This window comes from Pseudorca crassidens, chromosome 17 (assembly GCF_039906515.1).
Source record: "Pseudorca crassidens isolate mPseCra1 chromosome 17, mPseCra1.hap1, whole genome shotgun sequence".
Lineage (NCBI taxonomy): Eukaryota > Metazoa > Chordata > Mammalia > Artiodactyla > Delphinidae > Pseudorca > Pseudorca crassidens.
Genome location: NC_090312.1, coordinates 62323779 through 62350204, shown reverse-complemented (window position 1 = coordinate 62350204; position 26426 = coordinate 62323779). Strand labels below are relative to the sequence as shown.

General features: G+C 43.5%; 1 protein-coding gene across 4 annotated transcripts in view; it reads right to left on the bottom strand.

The window, feature by feature from the left end:
* Positions 1 to 26426, bottom strand: part of TPD52 (tumor protein D52) — a 311826-nt gene that overhangs the window by 222871 nt on the left and 62529 nt on the right. The window contains exon 1 of one of the 4 annotated variants that reach the window (XM_067712004.1): positions 16991 to 17114. The exons of 1 other annotated variant lie outside the window; for it this stretch is intronic. In XM_067712004.1, the coding sequence (XP_067568105.1) occupies positions 16991 to 17033 (43 nt within the window). In that variant the 5' untranslated portion in view covers positions 17034 to 17114. Of the gene's footprint in view, positions 1 to 16990; positions 17115 to 26426 lie in introns of those variants that run through there. 2 more of the 4 variants (XM_067712000.1, XM_067712005.1) reach the window with 2 other exon arrangements.

Here is a 26426-nt window from a genome sequence, read left to right as displayed (position 1 = left end):
GCGCTATGGCCGCTGAGCCTGAGCGTCCGGAGCCTGTGCTCCGCAACGGGAGAGGCCACAACAGTGAGAGGGCCGCATACCGCAGCAAAAAAAAAAAAAAAAATACAGCACCCTCTCTTCTTCTGTTCATTTCTCCAGTCACAATATACTTACTGCAAAGCAGAAGAGTTAAGAGGCCAAGAATGGGATCTTCCCAAGACCTTAAATGCTTAACTAGTCAATCAGCATGACTAATAATTCATAGTAACCAAAGGAAGGAGACTGTAAATGTCTTTAGCTTCCTCTACTAATCAGATTCAACTCTTAACAGCCTCAATGAAGAACTATCTAAAGAAATTTTATTCCATTTCTTTCCCTTAGTTAGTGGAAGTAGGAGACACCTTCTTGTAGCTTTTTAAAAATATGTATCTCATCCAGATACCCTTTTAAAAATCCTAAATTATATACTCAGAGAAATGACCAACACCCACATAATATTTCTACCAAAACACTATTTATGACCAATCCTGCCACACCCATTGCCCTGGAATAGAGCCAATGTCTACTCATCCATCAGGAAGAACTCGGTATTTTCAGAGAGTAGGCAGGAAGCCACCTGCCTCTCGGCAAGTCTCCCCTCTCTTCTGCCCAACCAACCAAGTACAAGGCTAAGAGCGTGGGCAGTGAGGCCCCTGAACCTTGGGTGATAAATTTAAGAGGGCACTAAAAAACCTCAATATAAATTATTTTAATATTTTAATGTAATATTTTTTAAAAATCAAAGTTAATTCAAAGAATCCACGGTGAACAAAGTACCAAATTTTTAAATAGACAGGCTCAGTATGGTTGATTTTTCCTTTTGCCTCAGGCTCCAAAGGTGGCTTTTCATAGCACTGTTACTGATCTCGTCTTTATTTAAAATGCTAGTATGTTGTTCATCATGGATTCCTTCCATTTTAATCTTCTTAAAACACCGCATTAACATAATACTCATCTTGATTGCAGGGCTTTTCGATGCCCCCTTAAATTCTACACCTGAGGCGAGGGCTCGCTCGCCTTACCCTGGTCGCAGTCCTGCCACCCATTCCCATGCCCCAGCTGTGGGCGTTCACAGTCTCCTCTGGCAACAGCTTTTTTGCACGGGGAACCAGGAAAAGGTCTCCTCCTCTTCCTGCTCTTTGCCTCTTTCTGCCAGTGAGCATTCCAGGGACCACACTGTTCCCCACCAGCCCTCACGTCCACTTCTGGGAAGAGCTGGTTTCACCACAGTGGCAATGTGGCATCCGCCCAAAGCAGGATGCCAGGTGGCAGATGACAGACTTAAGAGGCAGGCAGAGAGGAAGACCGACAGAGAACGAGCACGCTGTTTGACAAGCAGCCAGCGCCATGGCAAGCCCGGGAGGGGTATACGTACGTACATTGTGTAAAAGGTACAGACACTTGCACATGATCTATTGTATATTAACTGCATAAGAGCAGTTGATAATTACAATAACAATAATTAGTAGCATAACAGTGCCTACCTGAAAGGTGTTTACAGAATTGTTAAAGGCATAAAAGTAACACAAATAAAACAATTCAAAAACCACAAACTAGAGTGGCAAATAGGATCTCCTTCAAGTCCTCTCATGCAAAGACAATACGTGACAGGTACAATCAGTGGATCGAAAGCCTCCATGAATAGCTGCTTCTGTGGGTCCCCTCTAAAATATCTTCAAGCAGATTGCCCAAGTACTGATAGAAATCTCATCATGTCACTCTCCAGCTTAAAATGGTTCCTTTAGTAGCTCCTTGTCGTTTTCAAAGCAACTTCGACCACGTAGTTTAGCACACAAGCCTCACTGGCCCCATTCCCTGCTATCTGGCACTGGAACCTCTTACTCCAGCTTGAGTCATATCAAACTGCGGACACGGTGCCGTGCTATGTACGGCCAGAAACCACTGAGGAGGGTCCATGTGCGCTTGCTAATGTATGCCCTATACCAGATTATTCGACAAAGGAGCGTGAGACTGAGGATGGGATACAAGCATACAGGCAGCAATCGTATGAGGCAAGAGAATAAGAACCACAACAGAGTTCATTTCAAACATTATTTTATTTTTAATGTTTTGCTCAGACCCTCTCAAGTTCTCCAACTAGGACAGGACCCAACAAAGCGCAAGAAAACTCAGGTGCTGGGACTTCCCTGGTGGTCCATGGTTAAGAATCTGCCTTCCAATGCAGGGGATGCAGGTTTGATCCCCGGTCAGGGAACTAAGATCCCACATGCCGCAGGGCAACCAAGCCTGCGCGCTCTAGAGCCTGCGCACCACTACCGAGAGCCTGGGTGCCGCAACCAGGACCCGATGCAGCCAAATAAATAAATAAACAAACAAAAAACTCAGGTTCTAAACCATGCCTTAAATAGCAAAGCTTCTTTCACACTTTTTAATAAACACTGTTTTGCAGATCTACTTATGGGGGAAGATGCAATATCTGATTACTAATAATGCTTTACGCGTAACTGCCCAATTCCAGAAAGAATCTAAGAGGATTCTGATATTAATCAAGAATTTAGTTGAGCTACCAGGGAAAATAAGAATCTCAGAAAAGGGCGTTCTGGGGTTGTCCACAGTTAGCTTCGGGACCTCCAAGATGACCTTGGGATTTTATACTCAGCCTAAGAAAGCTGGTAATTACACGTTCTGCTTTTTTCGTATTAGCCTGTAGGTGGCAGCAAATTATCAATATTAAAATTTAAAGGCGAGGTTTGTTTTAGGATCATCGACTAGGGAAAAAATTGGAAAATTAAGGACATGAAGGAAGAACAGAAACATAGATATCGAAATCACCTGCAAAACCTAACAGTCATGACTTAGGAAAATTATTAATAACCATAGCCGCCACCACAAAGTGCATTCTATTTATATCCAAATCTGAGCTAAGTGGTCCCAATACATTACATCATTTACTTGCAACACTTCTGTGAGACAAGGATCACCATCACCATTTACAGATGAGGAAGCTGAAGCTTACAGAGGTTAAGCAACTTGCCCATGGTAACATACCTGAATACATGGTGGAGTTAGGACTCTGAACCTGAATATTTTTATGTGAAAATAAAACTTCAAATCATTCATTGTACAAAGCACAAATAAAGACAAGAGTAGGGGGCTGAAGGTCAGACTTGGGAGATACCTAGAGGCAATAATAAATAAGACTCTGTAAAAAATGGTAGAGTAGATCAAAAGCAGTCTTTTAATCATTTCCAACCATATAGTTTCCTCAAACCTTGTTATGTGTTTCTAGGTATTATCCCATATCTTATATGTTCAGTAAGAGTAGAGTATTTATTGCAGAGGTAGAATCTGGCATGCTGGAAAAAAGATATTAATTTCTCGTTCATAACATGAAAGTTGGGACATGGAAATGTATATCAGTATAGATTACTGATAACTAATGAGAACCTACTGTATAGCACAGGGAACTCTACTCAGTGCTCTGTGGTGACCTAAATGGGAAGGAAATCCAAAAAAGGGGATATATGTATACGTATAGCTGATTCACTTTGTTGTACAGTAGAAATCAACACAACCTTGTAAAGCAACTATATTCCAATAAATTTTTTTTAAATATAGATTACTAAAAACTATAAATAATTCAAAAATTCTTATTTGATCATTAATTTTAATGTTCCTCCTCAGAGTCTGACAGAAATCTATTTTTAAAAGACAGAGAAGAGCGAGAAAATATGACATATTTATTGAGATCTAATATACCAGCCACCGTGAGGGGAGACACATTTACATATTATCTAAAAAAAAAAAAGGGCAAGAATCTTACAACCAACACCCAATGAGCAAAGCAGTATTTGCAGTATTTACTTCCATTAGGAAACTGAGGTTCTCTGAGGTTCAGTAATGTGCCCAGAGTCACAGAAATTAAAACGCAGGTCTTTCTGACTCTAAACTCTTACTCCTTCATGTACACTTTTCGTAGAGAAATTCCAAAGAGCAGGGGGAACAAACAGCAGGTCAGAAGGGAAGCTGGAAGCAGAGGGCTTTTCGTTCCCTGCAAGTGTGAGAACACACGGGGTGCCTGGCTTGAAAGTCGCAGATACCATTATCGAGCCCATGCGACTGCAAATCAGTGATAATTCGTTCCATCAGGTTACTAACATTTTAGCCACTTGCTTAATTCTTCTTCTAGTTCTGCAAACAGATTGCCAGCCTGTCTTCAGCTGCATGCATGGGATCACCCTGAAGAGTTTCATCTGGGGAGGAGAGCCTGAAGCCCACGGACAGGAGAAGTGTTGGTTGCCCAGGTGGGAGACCCACTGCCAAGGGAGCGATGGGGATGAACCAGGAGAACGGTGCCCCTTCAGTCCTGAGACACAGTTTTTTCTTCTACATTTTACATCTTTGAACTGGAGATCATTGTACAGCCAGCCAGCTAGGCAGTCCTTGTGGCATCGCTGTTTGTCACCTGTAGCTGTGCCTCAAAATGTGCAAAATGGGTGTCAGCGGCTTAGAAAAATCACAGACCTCTCTTCTAAGAAAGGCTGTATCACAGGTGTTTTGTGAGAGCAAGATAAATAAAACAGACATGGAGTATTTCTAACTGAAAGGGAACTCAGATAAGTCAGGCGATGCACGTGAAGATGTTTCAGGAAAACTTGAACTGAGCTGACTTTAAAAAGTATGCACGGGAGCTTCCCTGGTGGCGCAGTGGTTGAGAGTCCACCTGCCGATGCAGGGGACACGGGTTCGTGCCCCGGTCCGGGAAGATCCCACATGCCGCGGAGCGGCCGGGCCCGTGAGCCATGGCCGCTGAGCCTGCGCGTCCGGAGCCTGTGCTCTGCAACGGGAGAGGCCACAACAGTGAGAGGCCCGCGTACCGCAAAAAAAAAAAAAAAAAAGTATGCAGAGGAGTGTTATGATCAATGTATATGTCTGAATAAATCTGAAAAAATAAGCATAAAATTTTAAGTGACAATTTTACTTAAAATAAAAGTTGTTTTCACTTAAAATAAGCTAATTTTAAGTGAAAACATGGTTTTTTAGTTTAACTTGCAGCAATTTTTTCCCTTAATGAAACGTAAAATAATGGTACATCGTAAAATTCGTAAAATCTGTGGTGTCTTTGATGTGATGAAACATGATACTTTGGACGTCAGAGAATTTGTTAGTACTTTGAGGAAAATGAAGTTCTTAGTGTTTTGCTTCAGTGGAAACATGTCTGAGGAGTGAGAACGGTGGGGAAGAACGAGGAATAATGGGGAAAAGACTTCAGTCTTGAACAGTCTCCAGTTCCAGAAAACAAGGTCCTGACGTCACACCCTTATCTTTTCACCTCAGGACTCATAGCGCCCAAAATAAAGCAAACGTTCATAAATATTTCACTTGAACTGACTTATTTGCTAAAGATTTGTTCCAACTAATAAGTTTCTCTTTCCTCCATTCTCCTCCCACCCCATGCATAGCCATCCATTTGCTACAGAGTCCCAAAAATTTCAACCAGGGAAGGAAGTAAAGCTTTTTTGATACATATTTAGAACCTACAATTAAAACTAAGCCACAGTTGAGAGTTTGGTGGGTACCTCCCTGCTCAGGTGTGGTGGGTGCAGCCCCTATAGTGGAACCCTAAGCAGTTCTCTCTTCCCTTCAGTTCTTCGTCTTTCACCTTTTTTTTTTTCCAATCAAGGCCAACTATTTCCCTTCAAGACTTTCTATGATTATCAACTAAAAAAATTTTAACCATTTTCATACACTTTTAGATCTGAAAAGAATTTTGGATCATTTAAATCCAAACACTTCACTGCGTAAAGACAGGAAACACAGGGCAGAGATTTTTAAAACTAGATGGTGTTGTGGGTTGACTTACGTCTCCCCCACCCCCCAAAAAAAGATACCTTCTACTTCCAACTCCCAGGACCCATAAATGTGTCTTTATTTGGAAACCGGGTTGTTGCAGATGTAATCAAGATGATATCATACTGGATTTAGGTGGGCTCTGATCCAGTGGCTGATGTCCTTATAAGTAAAAGGAAGTCTGAACACTGGGACCCGGAGAGAACATCATATAAAGACCCAGAGCGCACAGAGACACAGGGAGCACACTGTGTGATGCTGGAGGGCAGAGACTGGAGAGATGCAGCTGCCTGCCAAGGCAAGCCAGGGGTTACCAGCGGGGAGCTAGGAAGAGGCAAGGAAGGATGTCCCTGCAGGTGGCAGAGGGAGCATGTCCCCGCTGACACCTTGATTTTGGACTTCCAGCCTCCAAAACCGTAAAAATAATAAATTTCTGTTGTTTTAAGCTGCTCGGTCTGGGGCACTTTGTTATGGTAGCCCCAGGGAACTGAGCCCCAGGAAACTGAGCCCCAAACCCCGTTACCTGTTTAAAAAATAAAAAGGCAGGGGCTTCCCTGGTGGCGCAGTGGTTGGGAGTACGCCTGCCAATGCAGGCGGACGCGGGTTCGTGCCCTGGTCCGGGAAGATCCCACATGTCGCGGAGCGGCCGGGCCCACGAGCCATGGCCGCTGAGCCTGCGCGTCCGGAGCCTGTGCTACGCAACGGGAGAGGCCACAACAGTGAGAGGACCACGTACCGCAAAAAAAAAAATAAATAAATAAAAAGGCAATAATTCCACCTAGCTCTCTTTTTATAAGAATATTTTAAAAGACCACGAAATCAAAGGTGGGCACATACTCAGTGTTCGATAAGGATTTGCTGTTTCACCTTCCTGGGTCCTACAAGTCGTCCTGGCGATTTCCTCTCTCCTCCTCCACGACGCTTGATTCACAAAGCTCACTTCCTCACTTCCCATCACTCTCCAACCCCTCTGTCAGCATCTGCCCCTCCTCCGCCCCTTCAGCTAAGGACAGTCCTCCGTCACGATCTCATCTGACATCTCTAGGTAGCGCAGACTGAACCTCACTCTGAAGTCTCCGGTCCTGATATCTCCCACTGTCCTCCCTGCGTTTTTTCCTACCTCTCTGAGATGCACCTCCATCTCCCTCCCAAGGAGTCCACTTCACCCTCCACCACCAATCCCACTACCCCTGCCTTAGTCAAGGCTCTTCCCATGTTTTGCTTAGATTCTTGCCCCCAAAGCTCCTTGATGGTCTCTGTCCCCTCCAATCCATTCACTGCCCTGCCAACAGAGGGATCTTTCTAAAACATGACTCTGACCACGGCACTCCTTGCCTGCCATACGTCCTTGTATGGCTGCCCACCTGCTAGTAAAGCTCACTGCTCTTGACAATCTGGAGCCCACCTATCCCATCTCCTGCTACTGTCCTCACGCCCACACCCACCCCCGTGCGCTCGCTGCATCTTCCAAACTGCAGTTCCTCTGCAAACATGTTATTTGACGGGTTTATTTTTTTTAAGGAACGTATTAAGAAGTAAGTTAAGATAAGCTGCCTCCCCTACTTACTTTTCCTCTCTGATTTTTTTATTATGGTAAAATATATAACATACCATTTGCCATCTTAACCATTTTTAAGCGTGAAGGTCAGCGGCATTAATTACATTCACGATGTTGTACAACCACCTCCACCCTCTCTTTCCACATCATGCTCTCCTTTCTGTCTTTGCACATGTTATTTTCTCTTCCTGAAACCCTCTCCTTATTTCCAAGTCCCATTCATTTCAATAAACCAGTAGGAAAAGTCTCCTGCTCTTGGAGGAAATTCTCCAGACCTGGTGGCCTGGGCTGCTCTGGGCCCAATACCCCTCCGTATATTGCCTACTGTACTTAGGACGCAGCCAGCTGGGCAGTATTTGACCTTAGCACTGCGCTCCGAACACGTAGCTTCGGCCCCGCACAGTATCTGGTGCAGAGTGTCTGGCACACAGGAGATACTCAGCAATACTCTCTGAATAAATGAATTGTAGGAAGGCACCCCGTGGAGTCAGAGGGAGAGATAGGAACCCCGTCTCCCATCCTGGTCTACCTTGCCCCTCTTTTTATTTTATGTATTTCATTCTCACTTCACTGCTTTCACCTAAAAAGGTTTACCTATTTAAAACAGACGTAAAATGTCACTTTTCTGAAGCAATACAACTCTGCGTCATACATAATCTAATAGATTGCTACCATTTGGAGCAGGGCACCTACCTTCACGTTACACAGAAGGTGTGTACACGGCAAACGCTCCGTGGTTGAATAGGTGGGGCGCTAATGGTCTCAGAGCAGGAAGAATATAACATCAGCCACCTCCAAGAACATTCAGTTAGGAGGGAAGAAGGTGCCACAAGAGAAGTGTAAGGTATCGGCTACTGAAGTCTGAATGTTAACACTGTCTACCCAAGGGAGAATTTGTAAGAGGGTAATCAAGGCCTAGAAGCTTCTCTGGAAAGTAAAACTGTATACACCTCCCTTACACAGTCTTCAAAGAGGCAACGATGGCTTTAAGACAAGAGGACGAATAAGAAACTTCAGTCTCTGGGTTGTTTTCTTTAAGCATATCCAAGAAGAAATATGCAGCCCCTTTTTTTAACCTAGAGATACCACCAAAAAAAAATATATATATATATATATGTATATAACATATAGTTCAAAATATCTTTAGTGGTCATATCCACAAAGATCACAAGATAAAAATTTTTCCCCTTAAAAGTCTGTGCTTGGGGCTCCAACTTTCTGTGCCTCATTCTTTGTTTCCGGATGTAACAAAATCCAGAAGAGGGGGAGGAATGCTTGGAGGTCCTCACACCAAAGTGGTTATCCTTAAGAGACCCTAAAAGCAAAGGACCCACTTAAGACGAGGCTTCCCAACTGTGACATGGTGGACATTTAGAGCAGGACAGTTCTTGGCAGGGGGTATCCTATGCAGCGTCCCACGGGGCATCCCAGGCATCCACCCACTCAGTGTCTGCAGCAGCCCCTCCTGCACCCAGCGGTAGCAACCAAACCGTCTTGAAATCTCCTCCAGATGCGGCCAAATGCCCACAGGGGGGCAAAAGTGCCCCACTGACTTCGGGCAAGGGAGCCTCTGACACCTGCTATTTGACATTGATTATTTTCAGAAGAAAGAGATTCAGGAGCACGGGCTGTGAAACCTTGATACTCCTTAAGGCTGTGATTTTCCCATATTTGCTTATGGTGAGAACAGTAAAACCTTAGGAGAGAAAAATGAGTGGAGTGATTGTCGTGGAGACAGCAAGCAACAAGAAAGCTGAGGAAACTCGAGTCACTCCACCCAGGGGGGCGACCCAGGAACCCAGGAGATGAACTGGGCAGTGACAGGGTCATCAAAGAGGAAATTCCTGCAAGCCGGGGAGGGGAGGCAGACAGCACCGACGCAAAAGGGGGAAGAGAGCTCTCTGGCCAGACGGGCCACCGTGCTCCTGGGACTCAACTCTGAAAACAGGGCCTGACGCAGCAGTCAACTTCCTGCCCAAGAAAAAAGGTCACCCTCCCCGAACTTCACTTCCCAGGAAGAGTGGAGGAGGAAGAAAAGACAGCAAAGGGAGAACATATTCGTATTTTCAAATGTTTCATGTGCCTCTCCAGATTTTTTTTTTTTGGATCTGCAATATATTGTAAAGATGAATAACTAATTATGGTTAATATAGAAACAATTTTGAAGTCCTAATTAACACAAGTGTGTAAGAAACATAATGAAGAACACATTCTTTGTTAATGAGGAAAGAATTTATCTCAAGGTTTTATTTCCCAACACACTTGCTGGAGTTCCAAGAGTTAGAACCAATCCCACAGCATGCAGTTTTCACCATACCAAGAATCTTTAAAATTTGTATCCAGAATCATATTGATAAAACCAGTTAACCTCTCTCCAGATATTCTTAAACTGACCCTTGAATCTCTTTCATCTTAAAAAAACAAAAAAAAAAAGAGAGAAAGAGGAAAAAAAATCTTTAGCCGATTATTTCAGAGCCATCTGTCCCCACAGCCCCAATCAAGTGTAAAACTGGCAGAACTGGGGCACTCCATGAAAGGGGGTGAAAGGTCAGCCATGGAGGAATTTGGGGATCCCCAACGGGGAAGTCACTCCATCCTCAAATCTCCTCTGTAGGAATAAGAAGGTTCTACATCTCTTCAATTCTGCTCAGATTTTTATTTTGTAAACCATATATTTGATATTTAAGACCTTGACAATCCTGAAAAACTTTCAAGAAGTGATGACTCCTTCCCTAAAAAGAAGAGAGAATGGCACAGAGTAGAAATCAAGAAGGGGTATAAAAGAGAATGAAAAGGACATTTCAGTTCGAGTTTTTCCCGTGTTGTTAGAGTTTCAAATACGACAGCACGAAACTAAAATGTCAGAGTTTTAAATGGTTCCTATTTCCTGAAACCACTAGAAATAACCAAAGGGGTTTTTTTTATAAACTAGGGCTGCATCTTTCTGTACGTTAGAAAATCCTTAAGAGAAAGAGTGAGTCTACATAAATAACATTTGGGAAGTTTTCCTTGTAGATGTTCACAGGATGGAAGAGAAAAACGCAGCCAAGGAAACCAGCTGTGAGGCCACTCTGCTGACCGCACGGCAACATGGGAAGTTCAGGTCCAAGCAGCACATGAGGAATCAACAAACTACCCCACTTAAGACCCTTGACCAAAGGAAAGGTTAGTCCTTAAATGATTAACCTGTTGTATGATATCCGTTACCAGACAGGTGGAGATTTCCTGTGATCAAAAAACAAACAAACCAAAGGAAAAAAAAAACACACTGGTTTGAGAACTGAGGGTGAGTATGAGTCCCGACTTAGGCTAAACTTTGTGATTCGGGGACTTAACACCTCTCTTGGCCTCCATGTTCACATCTGTAAAATGAACTGCAGTGTGATTTACTCTTTGCCAGTTTCATTTCATTCATTCATTCATTCACTCATTCATTCAACCAACAATACTTGTTGAACCACAGCTGTCAAGCACTGTTCCAGGTGCTGGGGGAAAAGCAGTGAACAAAAGACTGACACCCCTAATGGAGCTTTGTATTCCAGAATCTGAAATCGGTGTTTTTCAAACTATGCACTGTGAAATCCATTTAGCAGTACCAAATGAGCATTTTTAAAAGAAGAAATGGAATAATATATCAGAGTACATCACACATAGTAAGGATAAGTTCTGTTTCACAGGATTCTGCTTCAGCTATTGACATTTGTATCTATGAGAGTTGTGGATCAAGAAGTATATGGCATTTCTGAACATGGGCTGGCTGTACCAAGAGAGTTTTAAAGTCCCTGATAAAAGACCTCTTCTTGTTCCAGGCACTGGCCCTCATCCTGTCCTTCACTCAGATTGCTTCTGAGGAACATTCTACCCACAGATTAAATCTTGTTACCTTCTCATTTGCCCCATGATGGCATTTTGGATAAATATCAAAGAATATGTTTTTCAGATCAGTGTTCCCAGCCTTTCTGAGTATGATTCCTTTTTTTTTTTTTTTTTTTGCGGTACGCGGGCCTCTCACTGTTGTGGCCTCTCCCGTTGCGGAGCACAGGCTCCGGACGCGCAGGCCCAGCGGCCATGGCTCACGGGCCCAGCCGTTCCGCGGCATGTGGGATCTTCCCCGACTGGGGCACGAACCCGTGTCCCCTGCATCGGCAGGCGGACTCTCAACCACTGCGCCACCAGGGAAGCCCTATGATTCCTTTTAACATCAGTCCTTTTTTTGTACTACTTGTCTGCTGATTAGGAAAATGCGTAGTGGTCAATAGCCACGTGAGCTTTTAAATGGATTTATAATGTAGGAATCCATCCTAAGCACTCCTATCTAGAAATACAAAGGCTGCACACATACAGAAGACAGTACTCATTCCATCTACGCCTCACATTTGATGTTCAAACAGATTTGCAAGCTTCTTGCGCCCCGAGTAGTCCTGGGCACAGAGACTGGAGATCCCCACTTTGATTTGCTTATTTTAGAGTCACCATGTTCTTACTAGGTGACTGCTTATGGGGGTTTCTGTTTGTTTTACTGCTCTCTCCACTGTTCCTTTTTTTTAAATTATCACAAACTAATAAATCTCATGAGCACTGGTGGGTACACGAGTTTGTTTTCAGTTTTTGTTGTTCACTGCTTTTTCTTTTTTTTTAATCATTCTGTGTCGAATCCCATGAGCCCAGACTCTTACAGATTGCTAGTAGGAATTGGGGAGGTAATTGTTCAAAATTTGCCTAGAGACACACTCAACCCTACCCACTGCTTCTGTTTTAACAGAAAACATCCAAAGGCAGCAAATACTACAGCTGGGAAAAGTAAAAGGAGGTGGAACAGAGACATAAAAAGACTGAGAGATACCTCAAACGAGCGGCAGAATCCTCCTGGGAATCTCGAAGCCTTGCACACTGATCACCAAGATCTAACTGAGGTCAGGTCACTACGGTCCCAGCTCCCACGGCCAATGTCACTTAGGCTTCACTCTGTCATTGAGCTCTAACTTCCTACTGTGTGTTGCTCTTGAAGCATTTCCTACACATAGGACTGAGAGGTGAGGATGGAGGAGGTCATCCTTTGGGGGCAGGCACCCAGCTGCTGCCTGCCAGTCCCCAACTGCTGGAGATCAGCTCTACCCTGTTACTGTCAACAATTTTCCATTCCTGGAAATCCAAACTACACCCCCACAGGTGGCCACGGATTGTGACCAATGGCGAGAGGCATGCTGCTTTAGTGTGCTCCCCAAAATACTTACAACTAGGTTTCGTGTTGTGGCCTTTATCATCTTTTTCCTAATTTACCCACTTTTTAAGCTTAAGAAGAGAGAAATGTGACCTACTCTTCGTTAGTAAGGGAAACATTAACTTCTAGGAAAATCTGCTTACCTCTCTGGCAAGTCACAGAGGTCGTTTAACCGTCTCCAAGTGTTAGCTGTAAAGTGATGGGATTGGCCTGGACGTGGCCGAGGCTGCTTCCAGCTCTGTGCTGCCGGTACCGACAAACTGAGCCCTTCCTTGATGGTTGCTCCGGGCCTGCAGAGCAATCTTAGAGCAGCACCTGGGAAGCAATGACTGCTTCCAAAGGTCTAGCAGCTTTGAGTTTTTCTCTCAAAATCTCTCACCTGGATATCTCTGCATGTTGCTCACAGTATTCCAGAACAAAATCCAGGCCCTCCCTTAGCAGAACCTTGAATTTAGTCAGTGTTTCAGATGCTTAAGCCTCATTTTCGCAAAGACAAGATTGGGGGGAGGGGGGATCTTCATAAATTACATAGGTGACCAGAAGCGTTCGGATTCCCCCATTTTTGTTATTTATCAGCTCAATGAACTCAAGGTGATCAGAAGACCTCTAATGCCCATACAAATAGTTCTACCTTTAAAATCTACTCAATATTCTGTAATATCCTGTATGGGAAAAGAATCCGCAAAAGAATAGATATATGTATATGTATAACTGAATCCCTCTGCGGTACACCTGAAACTAACACAACACTGTAAATCAACTACACTCCAATACAAGATTAAAAAATAAATAAAATCTAAGTTTCCGTTTATTTATATATATATTTAAATATATAACATATATTCTAAATATTTAATGAGCCATCTAGCTCTCTGCTTGGAATCTGTAGCAGCTTCACGAACGAGTGGCAACAGAGCAATATCCCGGTACCTTTTTACACTAAGAATTTTAAGGCCCGGCAAATCCCAAGTTGTGTACAGGTTTCATTACAGCAAACTTAACTTTCGAAAACTAGTAGTTACCAAACTTCTGAAGAGTAGGTGATCCTGGTGGGGATGTATTTCCACTAGGAGACAGGTAGAGATAGTTTCTGTTCACTCCTGTGTTAAAATCAAACGGGGACTGGTAGTCCTCGTAAAAATCCATCTCTCTACTGTCCATTCCAGATGAATGCAGAACGCATAGCTCTATCACCGCCTGCTCTTCCTCAGTTGAGCGCTGCTCTGCCCGTATTCCCTCGGATCACTGCACTGGGCAATCGCGCGAAAAAAATCAAGCCCAGGTTTCTGAGAGCTTGGCTTCCTGGCCCAGGTGCAGCCGTCACGCCCTTGGGACAAGAGGGCTGTTTAATAAATGACTTCTCCCCAGCAACCTGAGGAAAGGCTCTAGTCACCACCTGCTGTTCATTTCAGCCAACAACCAACAACCTGGACAGGAAACCAAGCTTGCTGGAGTTTTCTTCAATAAACAAAGGAGGACCTGGTGCCGCAACATGGCCCCGATGTACAAACAGTTCAAGCAAATGTCAGACACTGGCAGATTGACAAGAAACCACAATTTATTATTTTTTTAAATCACTCAGCTGACCACAACTACACCAGGGCAGACTTAATCTTCTAGGACAAGGAAGGATTACCAGCCAGTAATCTCCCACAAATGCCATCTGGGGGCTACTTTTTTTCCACCCTGGATTAGAGTGGAGTCCTGAGAGCCAAGCTTCCTGGTTAAGCGACCGGCTTTCTGTGTGTGGCTTGGTAGAGAACTAAACCTCCATTTCCAAGATGACTTTATCTAAAGCAACGTCTGGCTTTAGTGTAACAAAAATGTCAGTCTGACTTGTCTTCCTCTCTTTTCTTTTCCTTCCCTTCCCTTCCCTTTTCTGCAAAGATGGTGTTTCCGTTTCAAGAGAAGAAAAGCCCTGCAGGTGAAGCGCCCAGATCCCCCTGCCCCTTCCTTGTTAACCAAGGTCAGGCCTGCAGGGGTGGCAATAGCCTGGGTGCGAACACGACCTGCACAGCAACCGTCCTGGTTGGCTAATAAAACAAAACTTCTAAGTCACCAGATCCGCTTCCCAGCCTCTTCACAGACCCTTTCTGAGCTAACCCTGGCCTTTGCCAGAGCGACAGCATTTACGGTTCCTGCTGCTTTCACCCACGTGGCTCAGCTCATATTAAAGAGGTGAAAATAAAAGCAACCCCTCCCGTAGGCGGGAGATGGTCTGTTACTGCATAACAAAAAAAAAGGCCGTGTTCTACCTTTTCAAATCCACCTGATAAAACGGGAACTCAATATACTGTCCCTGGATTGGAAGCAAATATGAAACAAAATATTTTAAGCATGAAAAAAAAATCTGTGGCTAGTGTATAAAATATATATGCACCAAGACAGTCTATATTCATCTTAAGAGTTATCTTCTATTTTTTTTTTCTGTTAGTCTCATGTTGTACTCTATTTTTGGCAAGTCTATCTAAGTTTTTAAAAAGTTTAGTTGTAACAACAACAACAAAAAATCAACCTGTGTTTTTCTCCTAAGAGATACCAAAATTTGGGCAACTATAAATGCTGTTTATTCTATATTTAGAAATAGAATAAATGGTTTCTTATTATTGGAAAAAATGAGTTGGCTGGTTTCTTGAAATCCATAGTATCTCTTACTGAGATAGGGCAGGCATCAGTTACGTTCTTGGACTAGATGTGGTTAATGGGGCCACTGATCCTTTCAACACTCTACACGTGGTCACCAAATCACTGGTGGAAAAAAACATTTCTCCATTCTCATGCTTCCTCCTTGAGCCACAAGTGTTAGAAAGTGTTACAGGCTGATTGTTTGTGTCTCTTCACAATGCATATGTTGAATCCCTAACCCCCAATATGATGGTATTAGGAGATGATTAGGTTTAGATGAGGCCAAGAGGATTGGGGCCCTGATGGGATTAGTGTCTTCCCAAAAAAAGAAGGAGAGCTAACTCGAGCTCTCTCTCCACCACATGAGGACGCAAGACGAGAGCCATCTGCCAACAGGAAAAGGGCTCTCACCAGGATCAAATCAACCAACCTTGAACTTCCCAGCCTCCAGAACTGTGAGAAACAAATGTCTGTTGTTATAAGCCTCCCAATTCTGTGGTAACTTATTACAGCAGCCGGAACTAAGATAAAAGATATTAGCACCGACACAGGTAACAGAGCAAGCCGCAGCCACCTCCAAGCTCCTCAGAACCCTCAAAATTCCCATGTCCTTGATCTTTGGTGTGGACCCCCATGCTACACCCTCTGCCTGAAATGCTGCCTTTTTTCTGCCTGCTAAGCTCATTCGTCTTTCAAGACTCAGGCAGAAACGCCATCTCTTCTCGGAAGCCCTGCCTTCTCCAGCTCTCCCTTCCGCCAGCAGCACACAGGATGTGATGTGTCCACCTGCCAGTCCCTCTGGGCCCAGACAGCCTTCCCTCCGGGCCCAGACAGCCTTCCCTCCAGGGCAGGGGCTGCATTCTGGACTGCTGTCCTCGCTCTAATCCACGTGGAGTGAAGAAAGGAAATAACAGCTTATGCAGACACTGCATGCCTTATTTATAAACAGGAGCATTCAGAATTTAAATGATGTCTCAAATTTTTACTCTACTTGCTTAGGTATAATCTTAGGACCGTTATGTAAAATCTGTCTCTTTGAACCAGCTGTAGTTCTCCAGTCAGGTCGCAGTCAATACATTCTAGCACGTGAGGAAAATAAGAACAGCGAACCAGGGGTGGGAAAAGCATGGGATATGTTAATGGAATGGCAAAAAAATTCAGTAGGCTCAAGATTCAGAAACTAAGTAGAAGGGGGCTGTAAGATATAAAAAATGGAAGTGTAGCTTAGGGACAGACCATTAAAGACCTTGAGTGACAAATTTTTATACTTAATATAATGTGCAAAAAAAGCCACAGAAGGTGTTTGAGCCAGGGGGAAACAGGATGAAATGTTTTATAAAGATGACTCTGGAAACAGTGTATAGGATGCACTGTAGACAGAAAGAGGCTAAAAGAGGGGGACTCACCGGGAGGATCCCACACGCCGTGGAGCAGTTGGGCCCATGTGCCACAACTGCTGGAGCGCGTGCACCTAGAGCCTGTGCTCCGCGGCAGGAGAGGCCACCACAATGAGAAGCCCGTGCACAGCAACGGAGACCCAATGCAGCCAAAAATTAATTAATTAATTATTAAAAAAAAAAAAGACGAGGGACTCAGAGTCTACTGCCACAGTCCAGGCAAGAGGAATCACCTCCACGTTTTCCACCTCTATACTGAAGCACCAGCAAGAGCTCTTCATCCAACGTGTACACATAATATGGCTTTTTCATCCTTTCCCTCTTTTCGTTCGTCACTGACCGCACCGACTGCAGACCTACCTGAAGCGTTCCAGTATGGACCAGCGCCCATATGTGCAGACATCTCCTGTTTGTCTCTTCAGCACCCTCTTTTCCTTGAAGAATCCCGCTTCACCTTCTCCACAGGGTTCCTGGGGGAGAGTCTTCCGTGGTTCCGGCCTCTGCCCCTGGGCACAGGTGTGGGCTAGCGCTTCAGATCTGGCCCATGCAGACACCCCATCCCCGTGCTCACAGGGACTAGTCTAAGGGTAGACATCTGACCCCCAAAAGCACCAACTACAGACCTTCCCTGATGTTTACTCAATGAGTAATGGGAGAAAGTGACTCTTCCCATATGTCCAGCTGGGGGAGCTGAGAGCTCTTTCTGTCCCCATGCCAACAGGCAAGAGAACCTGGGAAGGGACAGAGGGACAATCGGTGACAGCAAAGGGACAGAACAAGAGCATCTGAGTCCCTAGATCCAGCTGCCCTGGGGTTCCCGGTTATTAAACAGAGAAATTTCGATTCTGCTTCACTTACGGTTGGAGTTGGAGTCTATCAGTTCAATAGAAAGAATCCTACAATACCTACTTTCCAACCATCTCGCACTATTACCCCACCACGTTTCAGCCAAACCTGATTTTCCTATTGCTTGAATACATCCTAAACTTGGCCTATGCAATTTTCTCCAACTAGTCTCTTTTCCCTATATTTTTACCTGTCAAATTCCTATCCACTTATCAAGTTCAACTTAATAAGTCACATATGAATGGTTTGTATACAAGGAATGTCCACTTTAGTGCTATATAAAATAGAAAAAATAAAGAATACAAATGCTTCCTAAAAGTGGATTATTTAAATGCTAAATAGAACATTCACATAATAGAAAACTATGCAAACATGAACATGATGACGTAGAAATGTATATATTTACAGGGAAAGATATTCTTGATATCAGTAAACAAAGCAGGTTCCAAAACTGTTTGCACTGCATGATCCATAATTGTGTGATAATTGGAGAGACCAATCAACCAAAAGACAAAGTGGGCAGAAGAAAAATCCCAGAAAAGTGTGTATGCACTGCAGTGCCAGCAGAGGGCACCCATGGGCAGCTCAGAAGTTAATATTCCAGCCAGTAAAGTATACACCACAGAGCAATAACCCACTGGATGACTCCTGTTAGTGCAAATGGAAACGGAGTTAAGTACTAATGACTACAAACAATATTAAGTTTCTACCTGTCCGTTAACACATCATTCAAATATGTCTAGGCAGGTTCTCCCTAATTTTGAAAGAGTTCAAGAGATAGTCTACAGAAAAGCTATATAACACACAAAAATTTACTTGGAGGGAGCTTGCAGGGCACACAGACAGACGATGCAATTGCCCAACAGGAGTGCCAGGCCACAGATATCAGATCCTGTGAACGTGTCATAATGACACAGCAGCCAGCTAGCCAAATACAGGACAATTTGATCACCAACATAATTAAGGATAGCAGTGGATTATAAACCATTAAAAATAGGAGTCCAAGAGTCCATATCCGATGGTTAACTGCATGTGTCAATTTGACTGGATCACGAGGTACCCAGATATTTGATTAAACATTATTGTAGTTGCGTCCGTGAAGGTGTTTGTGGACAAGATTAACACTTTAATCGGTAAACTGAGTAAAGCAGACTGCCCTCCCCAAAGTGGATGTGCTTCATCCAATCTGTTGAAGGCTTGAACAGAAGAGTCACTCTCTCTGCCTGACTGTCTTCGAGCTGAGATATCAGTCTTCTGTGTCTGGACTTGGACTTGTAATGAAATTTACACCGTCATCTTTCCCGATTCTCAGGCCTTCAGACTCAAACTAGAAGTAGAGGAGTGCCCCCCTTATTAGTAAAGAATACGTTTCAAGACCCCCAATGGGGGCAGAAACCATGAGAAATTTTCCTATACATACATACCTATGATAGAGTTTAATTTATAAATTAGGCACAGGAAGAGATTAACAATAATTAATAATAGAATGATTACAAAAATATACTAATAAAAGTTATGTGAACGTGGTCTCTCTTCCTCAAAATACCTTATTATACAAATTTAATGCCTTTTCCACCTTAACTAAGGATTTATCATGCACTGTGGCTGTTAACTTTCGCAGTCTGAGATGCAACAGCAAAACTAGCACGAATTTCTTTTTCCTTCTTCACAATTTCACAAATAGAAGATCATTCTTACCGTAGATCGTCATCCTCAGCATACAATATTTTTCTTTCCTTAATTAGTTGAGAACTTTCATCTTTTCACTTAAAGGAAGCACTTAAAGGCTTCTCTCTGGCATACCCAAATTGCCAGCATCACTACTCTTTGTGCTTTGGGGCCTTTATTAAGTAAAACAAGGGTTACTTGAACACAAGCTCTGTGATACCGTGACAGTCAATCTGATAACTGAGCTGGCTACCAAGTGACTAGCGGGCAGGATACACTGAACAAAAGGCTGATTCACGTCAAAGGCGGGGAGGAGTGAGACAGCACGAGTTTTTACCACACTACTCAGACCGGTGAACAATTTAAAACTTATGAACTGTTCATTTCTGGAATTTTTCATTTAACGTTTTAGAATTGCGGGTAACTGAAAGCACAGAAAGTGAAACCACAGATAAGGGGGAATTACTGTATATCATCAACCTTCCTGGGTTTCCAGCTGTGACTACTTGGGACTCTGCTTCATAATTGTGAGGCAATTCTTTACAGTAAATCTCTTATTTATAGACATAGATGCAGATATATAGATATAGATATCCTATTGGTCTATTTCTCTGAAGAACCCAGACTAACATGCCATACAAATAATAAGGAGATCAATAAAGAGGAAGAAGGAAGCCTCTTAGAGAAAAACACTGCATCCACCGTCACCACAGAGACTCACGCAAGAATCAGGAAGAAAGTTTTATAAGTGGGATATATGCGTGGTCTTTTGGGGCCTCCCCACAGATTAATTAGGTGTTGGAATGGAAAATACAGTAACAACACGGGGGAGAAACTGAACACTACCTTTACTGGATGATCAACATTGCTATCACTCGAGAGGCAGGTGGACATGAATCTTCAAATGTGATACCCTGAATACTTACGAGGTATTCACGCTAAGAATGCAGAACCTGGATCTGATTATGAGGAAACATCACACAAATCCAAAATGAGAAAGGTTCTTTTTTTTTTTTTTAAAGAGGCAGAGGCTGCATTGTTCAAAAATGTTGATGTCATAAAAAGCTGTGAAAATGATCCACATTGAAGGAGACTAAAAAGACATAACAACTAGAAATGATACCTAATCCTAGACTGGGTTCTGAACCAAAGAGAAAAAAGAAATTCTATAAAGGACATTACTGGGTCAGTTTAAAAAAACTGGAATACAATGGCAGATGAGATAGAAGTATTGGATCAATATTGAATTTACTGAAGTTACAACTGTACTGTGGTTATGTAAGAGAATATCCCTCTCCCTAGAAAGTACAAATGGAAGGATTTGGGGGCAAAGTGCTATGATGTACGCAACTTTCTCTCTAATGGTTCAGAAAATAAACTACTATGTGTGTGAGAATGATAGAGCAGATGGGGTACAATGTGAGCAGTGGGTGAATGATCTGGGTAGAATATGGAGCTGTCGTCTTTTTTTTTTTTTTTTTGCGGTACGCGGGCCTCTCACTGTTGTGGCCTCTCCCGTTGCGGAGCACAGGCTCCGGACGCGCAGGCTCAGGGCCATGGCTCACGGGCCCAGCTGCTCCGTGGCATGTGGGATCTTCCCGGACCGGGGCGCGAACCCGTGTCCCCTGCATCGGCAGGCGGACTCTCAACCACTGCGCCACCAGGGAAGCCCATTAGTATTCTTATTCTTGCAAACTTTCTGTAAGTTTGAAAAGGTTTTTTTAAAACTGACTGAGAAGAACTCCTCTTTATGGGGTTAAGTAGGCTTGAAGCAGCTGGAGCGGCAAGGAACAGGCTCTCTCTCCCAGCCATAATGGGGTGAAGTGTCACAAAGGGATAGACATACAGACCCTTTCTGGTTCCTGGCCACTGCTGAGACCTGAAAGGATTCTCTCCACCTTCCCCTGAAGAAGCAGCTGATTGACCCTCCACGGGAAAAGGAGTCTCACCATCATATCTTTGCTGGTCACATCCTGCCTGAGGAAAACCAGCAGGACCCTGTTCCATGATCAGCATGAGACAGTACAGAGGCCGAGGGGTTAAGAAACACCACCGCCATTTCCCCCCCAGTGCCACGTAAGGAAACCTTGACTCAAAACCAAAACAAAACAACATAGAAAACAAACTTATGGTTACCAAAGGAGATGGTCAGGGGAGATAAATGAGGAGTCTGGGATTAACATATACACACTACTATATATAAAGTAGGTAAACAACGAGGACCTACTGTATAGCACAGGGAACTATACTTAATATCTTATAATAACCTAAAATGAAGAAGAATCTGAAAAAGAATATATATACATGTATAACTAAATCACTCTACTGTACACCTGAAACCACACAACATTGTAAATTAACAATACCTCAATTTAAAAAAAAGTACCATGAACCAAGCACACAAAAAGGTACTTAGTTTCAAATATGAAATCCAATTTAAAATCACAAGGGTAGAGACTCCATTATTTACACAATGTCTCAATTAATCCTCGAAAAACCCCTGTGAGGTAAGCGCTATGACTGTCTCCATTTTTCAGATGGAAACAAAGCAGAGACAGGGTCTGTAAACATCCACGCCCACCCAAAGCTGGGATTTGAAACCAAATTCCAGGAGCTGGGATTTGAAACCACATTGTCTGTCTCCAAGGCCTGTCTCCTTTCTGCACCAGGAGAAAGCTGGACTGCAGTTAAGAAGCAGGTGAGGAACCAGACCCTCACATACCAATCACCTGAGGATCTAATTACAGTGCAGCACCTGCATCACTAACAAGCACCAGACGAGGGGAGGCTGCTGGCAGGGGACCACACGGAGGAACAAAGTGATGGAGGACCTTGAACGGCAGACTATGGAGCACGAACGTGATTTTCATAACAACAAAACAACAATTACTTGTCAGCATTTACGTCATCCTATGGCAACACGGGGTTGGTAAAGTTATCTCCAGTTTCCAGATTAGTAGGGGTAAAGAACTGAAGGACAGAGCCCAAAAGTCCCATAGCAGGAATCCTCACACTGCGTCTAAGCAAGGGGGAGCTGTGTCAAGCTATTAGAAATGGGAGGGAGGTGGTCAGAGCTCTGTTTTAGAACAGGGGTCCCCAACCGCCAGGCCATGGACTAGTACCCGTCTGTGGCCTGTTAGGAACTGGGCCGCACAGCAGGAGGTGAGCAGCGGGCAAGTGAGCGAAGCTTCACCTGCATTTATAGCCGCTCCCCATCGCTCGCATTTCCTCCTCAACCATCTCCCCCATCACTAGCATTACCGCCTGAACCCTCCCTGCCCCCAACCCTGTCCGTGGAAAAACTGTGTTCTATGAAACCAGGCCCTAGTGCCAAAAAGGTTGGGGACCATTGTTTTAGAAAGATCGTTCCTGCCTCTATATGAACATGGATCACAGAGGGGAGATAGGAGATCAGTGAAACCATCAGCAGCACCAAGGCTGTTATGGATTGAACTGTGTCCCCCACAAAATTCATATGTTGAAGCCCTAATCCCCAATGTGACTGTATTTTGGATACAGGGCTTTAAGGAGGTAATTAAGATTAAATAAGGTCATAGGGTGGGGCCTTAATCCAATAGGAATGGTGTCCTTATAAGAAAAGACAAGACACCAGGGAAGCACATGCACAGAGGAAAGGCCCTGTGAGGCCTTTGAGAAGGTGGCTGTCCACAAGCCCAGGAGAGAGTCCTCACCAGAAACCAACCCTGTTGGCACCTTGATTTTGGACTTCCAGCCTCTAGAACTGTAAGAAAATAAACTTCTGTTGTTTAAGCCACCCAACGGCAGCCAGAGCAAACTAATACAAAGAGTGTGTTCCAGGGAGCAATAGTGGAAAGAGAAAGGCAAAGACATATTCCAAGATACCATGGAGGGAATCTTCAACAGACCCTGAAGCCCAACTGGATGACTGGGGTGTGGGGGAAATAAAGACCAAGCTCTACCTGTGATTCCCCAGCAGGAGCTGTGAAAGTCTGTGATGGCATCAATGAAGATGAAAGGAGGGAAGAGGAGTGGTGGAAGGAGGGAGAGAGGAGACTCTGAAGGACCAGAAAGTGGATTCCATTTGGGCAGGTTGGGTTTAAAATGCTCAGAAAATTCTGAATGTAAATGGCCAGCCAGTGGTTAGAAATTAAACTCTGGGGCTCAGGAAAAGGTTAGGACCAAAGATATCAATGTGGGAAACCCCAAGACTGTCAAGGAAGAGCCCAAAGAGAAGATGGGTCCTATGAAAGGAAGAAAGAAAAAAGGCAGTGAACACCTGCAAGTAGGAAGCAGGCCAAGAAGCCTGCAAAGAGCAAGAACTGCCCTTTGATGATGATGATGATGGTGCTGACGGTGATTATGGTAATGGTGGTGGTGGTGACGATGGTGATGATGACGGTGGTGGTGGTGGTGGTGGTGGTGGTGATGATGGTGGTGGTGGTGGTGGTGGGTGGTGGTGATGGTGGTGGTGGTGGTGGTAGTGGTGGTGGTGATGGTGATGGTGGTGGTGGTGGTGGTGATGACGGTGATGATGGTGGTCATGGTGGCGGTGGTGATGGTGGTCATGGTGGTGGTTGTGATGGTGATGGTGGTGGTGGTGGTGGTGGTTGTGATGGTAATGGTGGTGGTGGTGATGGTAATGGTGGTGGTGGTGATGGTGGTAGTGATGGTGATGAGGGTGGTGGCGGTGGTGGTAGTGATGGTGATGATGGTGGTGGTGGTGGTGGTGATGGTGGTGGTGGTCGTGGTAGTGATGATGATGGTGGTGGTGGTGGTGGTGGTGATGGTGATGAAGACAATGACAATAATGACAACTCACCCCTCAGGAACCCTTACTATGTACCAGACATTCTCCTATGCACATTACACCAACCCTGTGGAGTAGGTTTTTTCACTACCCCCATTTTATAGATGAGAAAACTGAAGCACCCAAAAGATAAATAACTTGCCCCAGACACACAACTAGCAAGTGGTGAAGCTAGGATTCAAACTCGGGCAGTCTGGCTCAAGTGCTCTCAAGAGGCAAAAACATGGACAAAAACTTCAGTGACCAATACCACAGGAATAGTGGGAGGAGAGAAAGTGGACAGGACCAAATGCTACAGAGATTTATAAACAAGCCACTGGACTCGGTGTCCCGGTGATCCTGCATAGAAATTTTAGTCACAGCAATGGTAGAAGACAGGTAAGGGGGAGCAGAGGCCAGGGGAAGGACGAGAGGCTAGAAGTGAGTGAACAGGAGGTGGGGGTGGTTGGTCTGTATGTTCCTTTGTGGTGTATGCGATGGATGAGATAAAGAAGGCAGTTCAGGACGACATCCCTGGCTCAGGAGGAGGCTTCAATTCCTACACTGCATAATCCTGACTTTCTTTTCAAAGTATGTCAGCCCTCAGATTGGAAATTCTATGTTAGAATTGTAGGAAATACTCCCTATGAGAATGCCATTACTTTCTCCCTTTATTTTCTAACCCAAGGGGAAAAAAGTCTATTGTGGCACTGTGTTCTAAGAAAAAACTTTACCCCTTGAAACCCCCTTCTCCAGAAAAATGTACAAACTAGTAATATATTCAAATTATTCAGACCTAAATGCAAATCTTTAAGTGATAAATGAGTTCCAACCAACTCTATTACTTGACCTACTGACTTGCAAAGAAATTCTCACTTGGCAGGAGCTTTGAATGTTATGGGTGGAGTGTGTTTCTGCCCTCTCAAAATAACTGAAATTGAGCTCCTGTCCAATAAACAGGCCAGAGGCTTCTTTTTCTTTCCTTTAAGAAATGTTTTTGGAGATATTAAAGAGCAAGAGGCTTAAGAAAAATCTCAAACAACCTAACCTTACACCTAAAGCAATTAGAGATAGAAGAACAAAAAAGCCCCAAAGTGAGCAGAAGGAAAGAAATCATAAAGATCAGAGCAGAAATAAATGAAAAATAAATGAAGGAAACAATAGCAAAGATCAAAACAACTAAAAGCTGGTTCTTTGAGAAGATAAACAAAATTGATAAACCATTAGCCAGACTCATCAAGAAAAAAAGGGAGAAAACTCAAATCAACAGAATCAGAAATGAAAAAAGGAGAAGTAACAACTAACACTGCAAACATACAAAGAATCATGAGAGATTACTACAAGCAACTCTATGCCAACCTGGAAGAAATGGACAAATTCTTAGAAAAGCACAACCTTCAGAGACTGAACCAGGAAGAAACAAAGTATAAACGGACCAATCACAAGCACTGAAACTGAAACTGTGATTAAAAATCTTCCAACAAACAAAAGCCCAGGACCAGATGGCTTCACAGGCAAATTCTATCAAACATTTAGAGAAGAGCTAACACCTAGCCTTCTCAAACTTCCAAAATATACAGAGGGAGGAACACTCCCAAACTCATTCTACGAGGCCACCATCACTCTGACACCAAAACCAGACAAAGATGGCATAAAAAAAGAAAACCACAGACCAGTATCACTGATGAACATAGATGCAAAAATCCTCAACAAAATACTAGCAAACAGAATCCATCAGCACATTAAAAGGATCATACACCATGATCAAGTGGGGATAATCCCAGGAATGCAAGGATTCTTCTATATATGCAAATCAATCAATGTGATACACTATATTAATAAACTGAAGAAGAAAAACCATATCATCATCTCAATAGATGCAGAAAAAGCTTTTGACAAAATTCAATACCCATTTATGATAAAAACTCTCCAGAAAGTACGCATAGAGGGAAACTACCTCAACATAATAAAGGCCATATATGACAAACTCACAGCAAACATACTCAATGGTGAAAAACTGAAAGCATTTCCTCTAAGATAAGGAACAAGACAAGGATGTCCACTCTCACCACTATTATTCAACATAGTTTTGGAAGTCCTAGCCATAGCAATCAGAGAAGAAAAAGAAATAAAAGGAATACAAATTGGAAAAGAAGAAGTAAAACAGTCACTGTTTGCAGATGACATGATACTATACATAGAGAATCCTAAAGATGCCGCCAGAAAACTACTAGAGCTAATCAATGAGTTTGGTAAAGTTTTAGAATACAAAATTAATGCACAGAAATCTCTTGCATTCCTATACACTAATGATGAAAAATCTGAAAGAGACATCAACACTCCCATTTACCACTGCAACAAAAAGAATAAAATACCTAGGAAAAAACCTACCTAGGGAGACAAAAGACCTGTATGCAGAAAACATACATGATGATGAAAGAAATGAAAGTTGATACAAACAGATGGAGAGATATACCATGTTCTTGGATTGGAAGAATCAATATTGTGAAAATG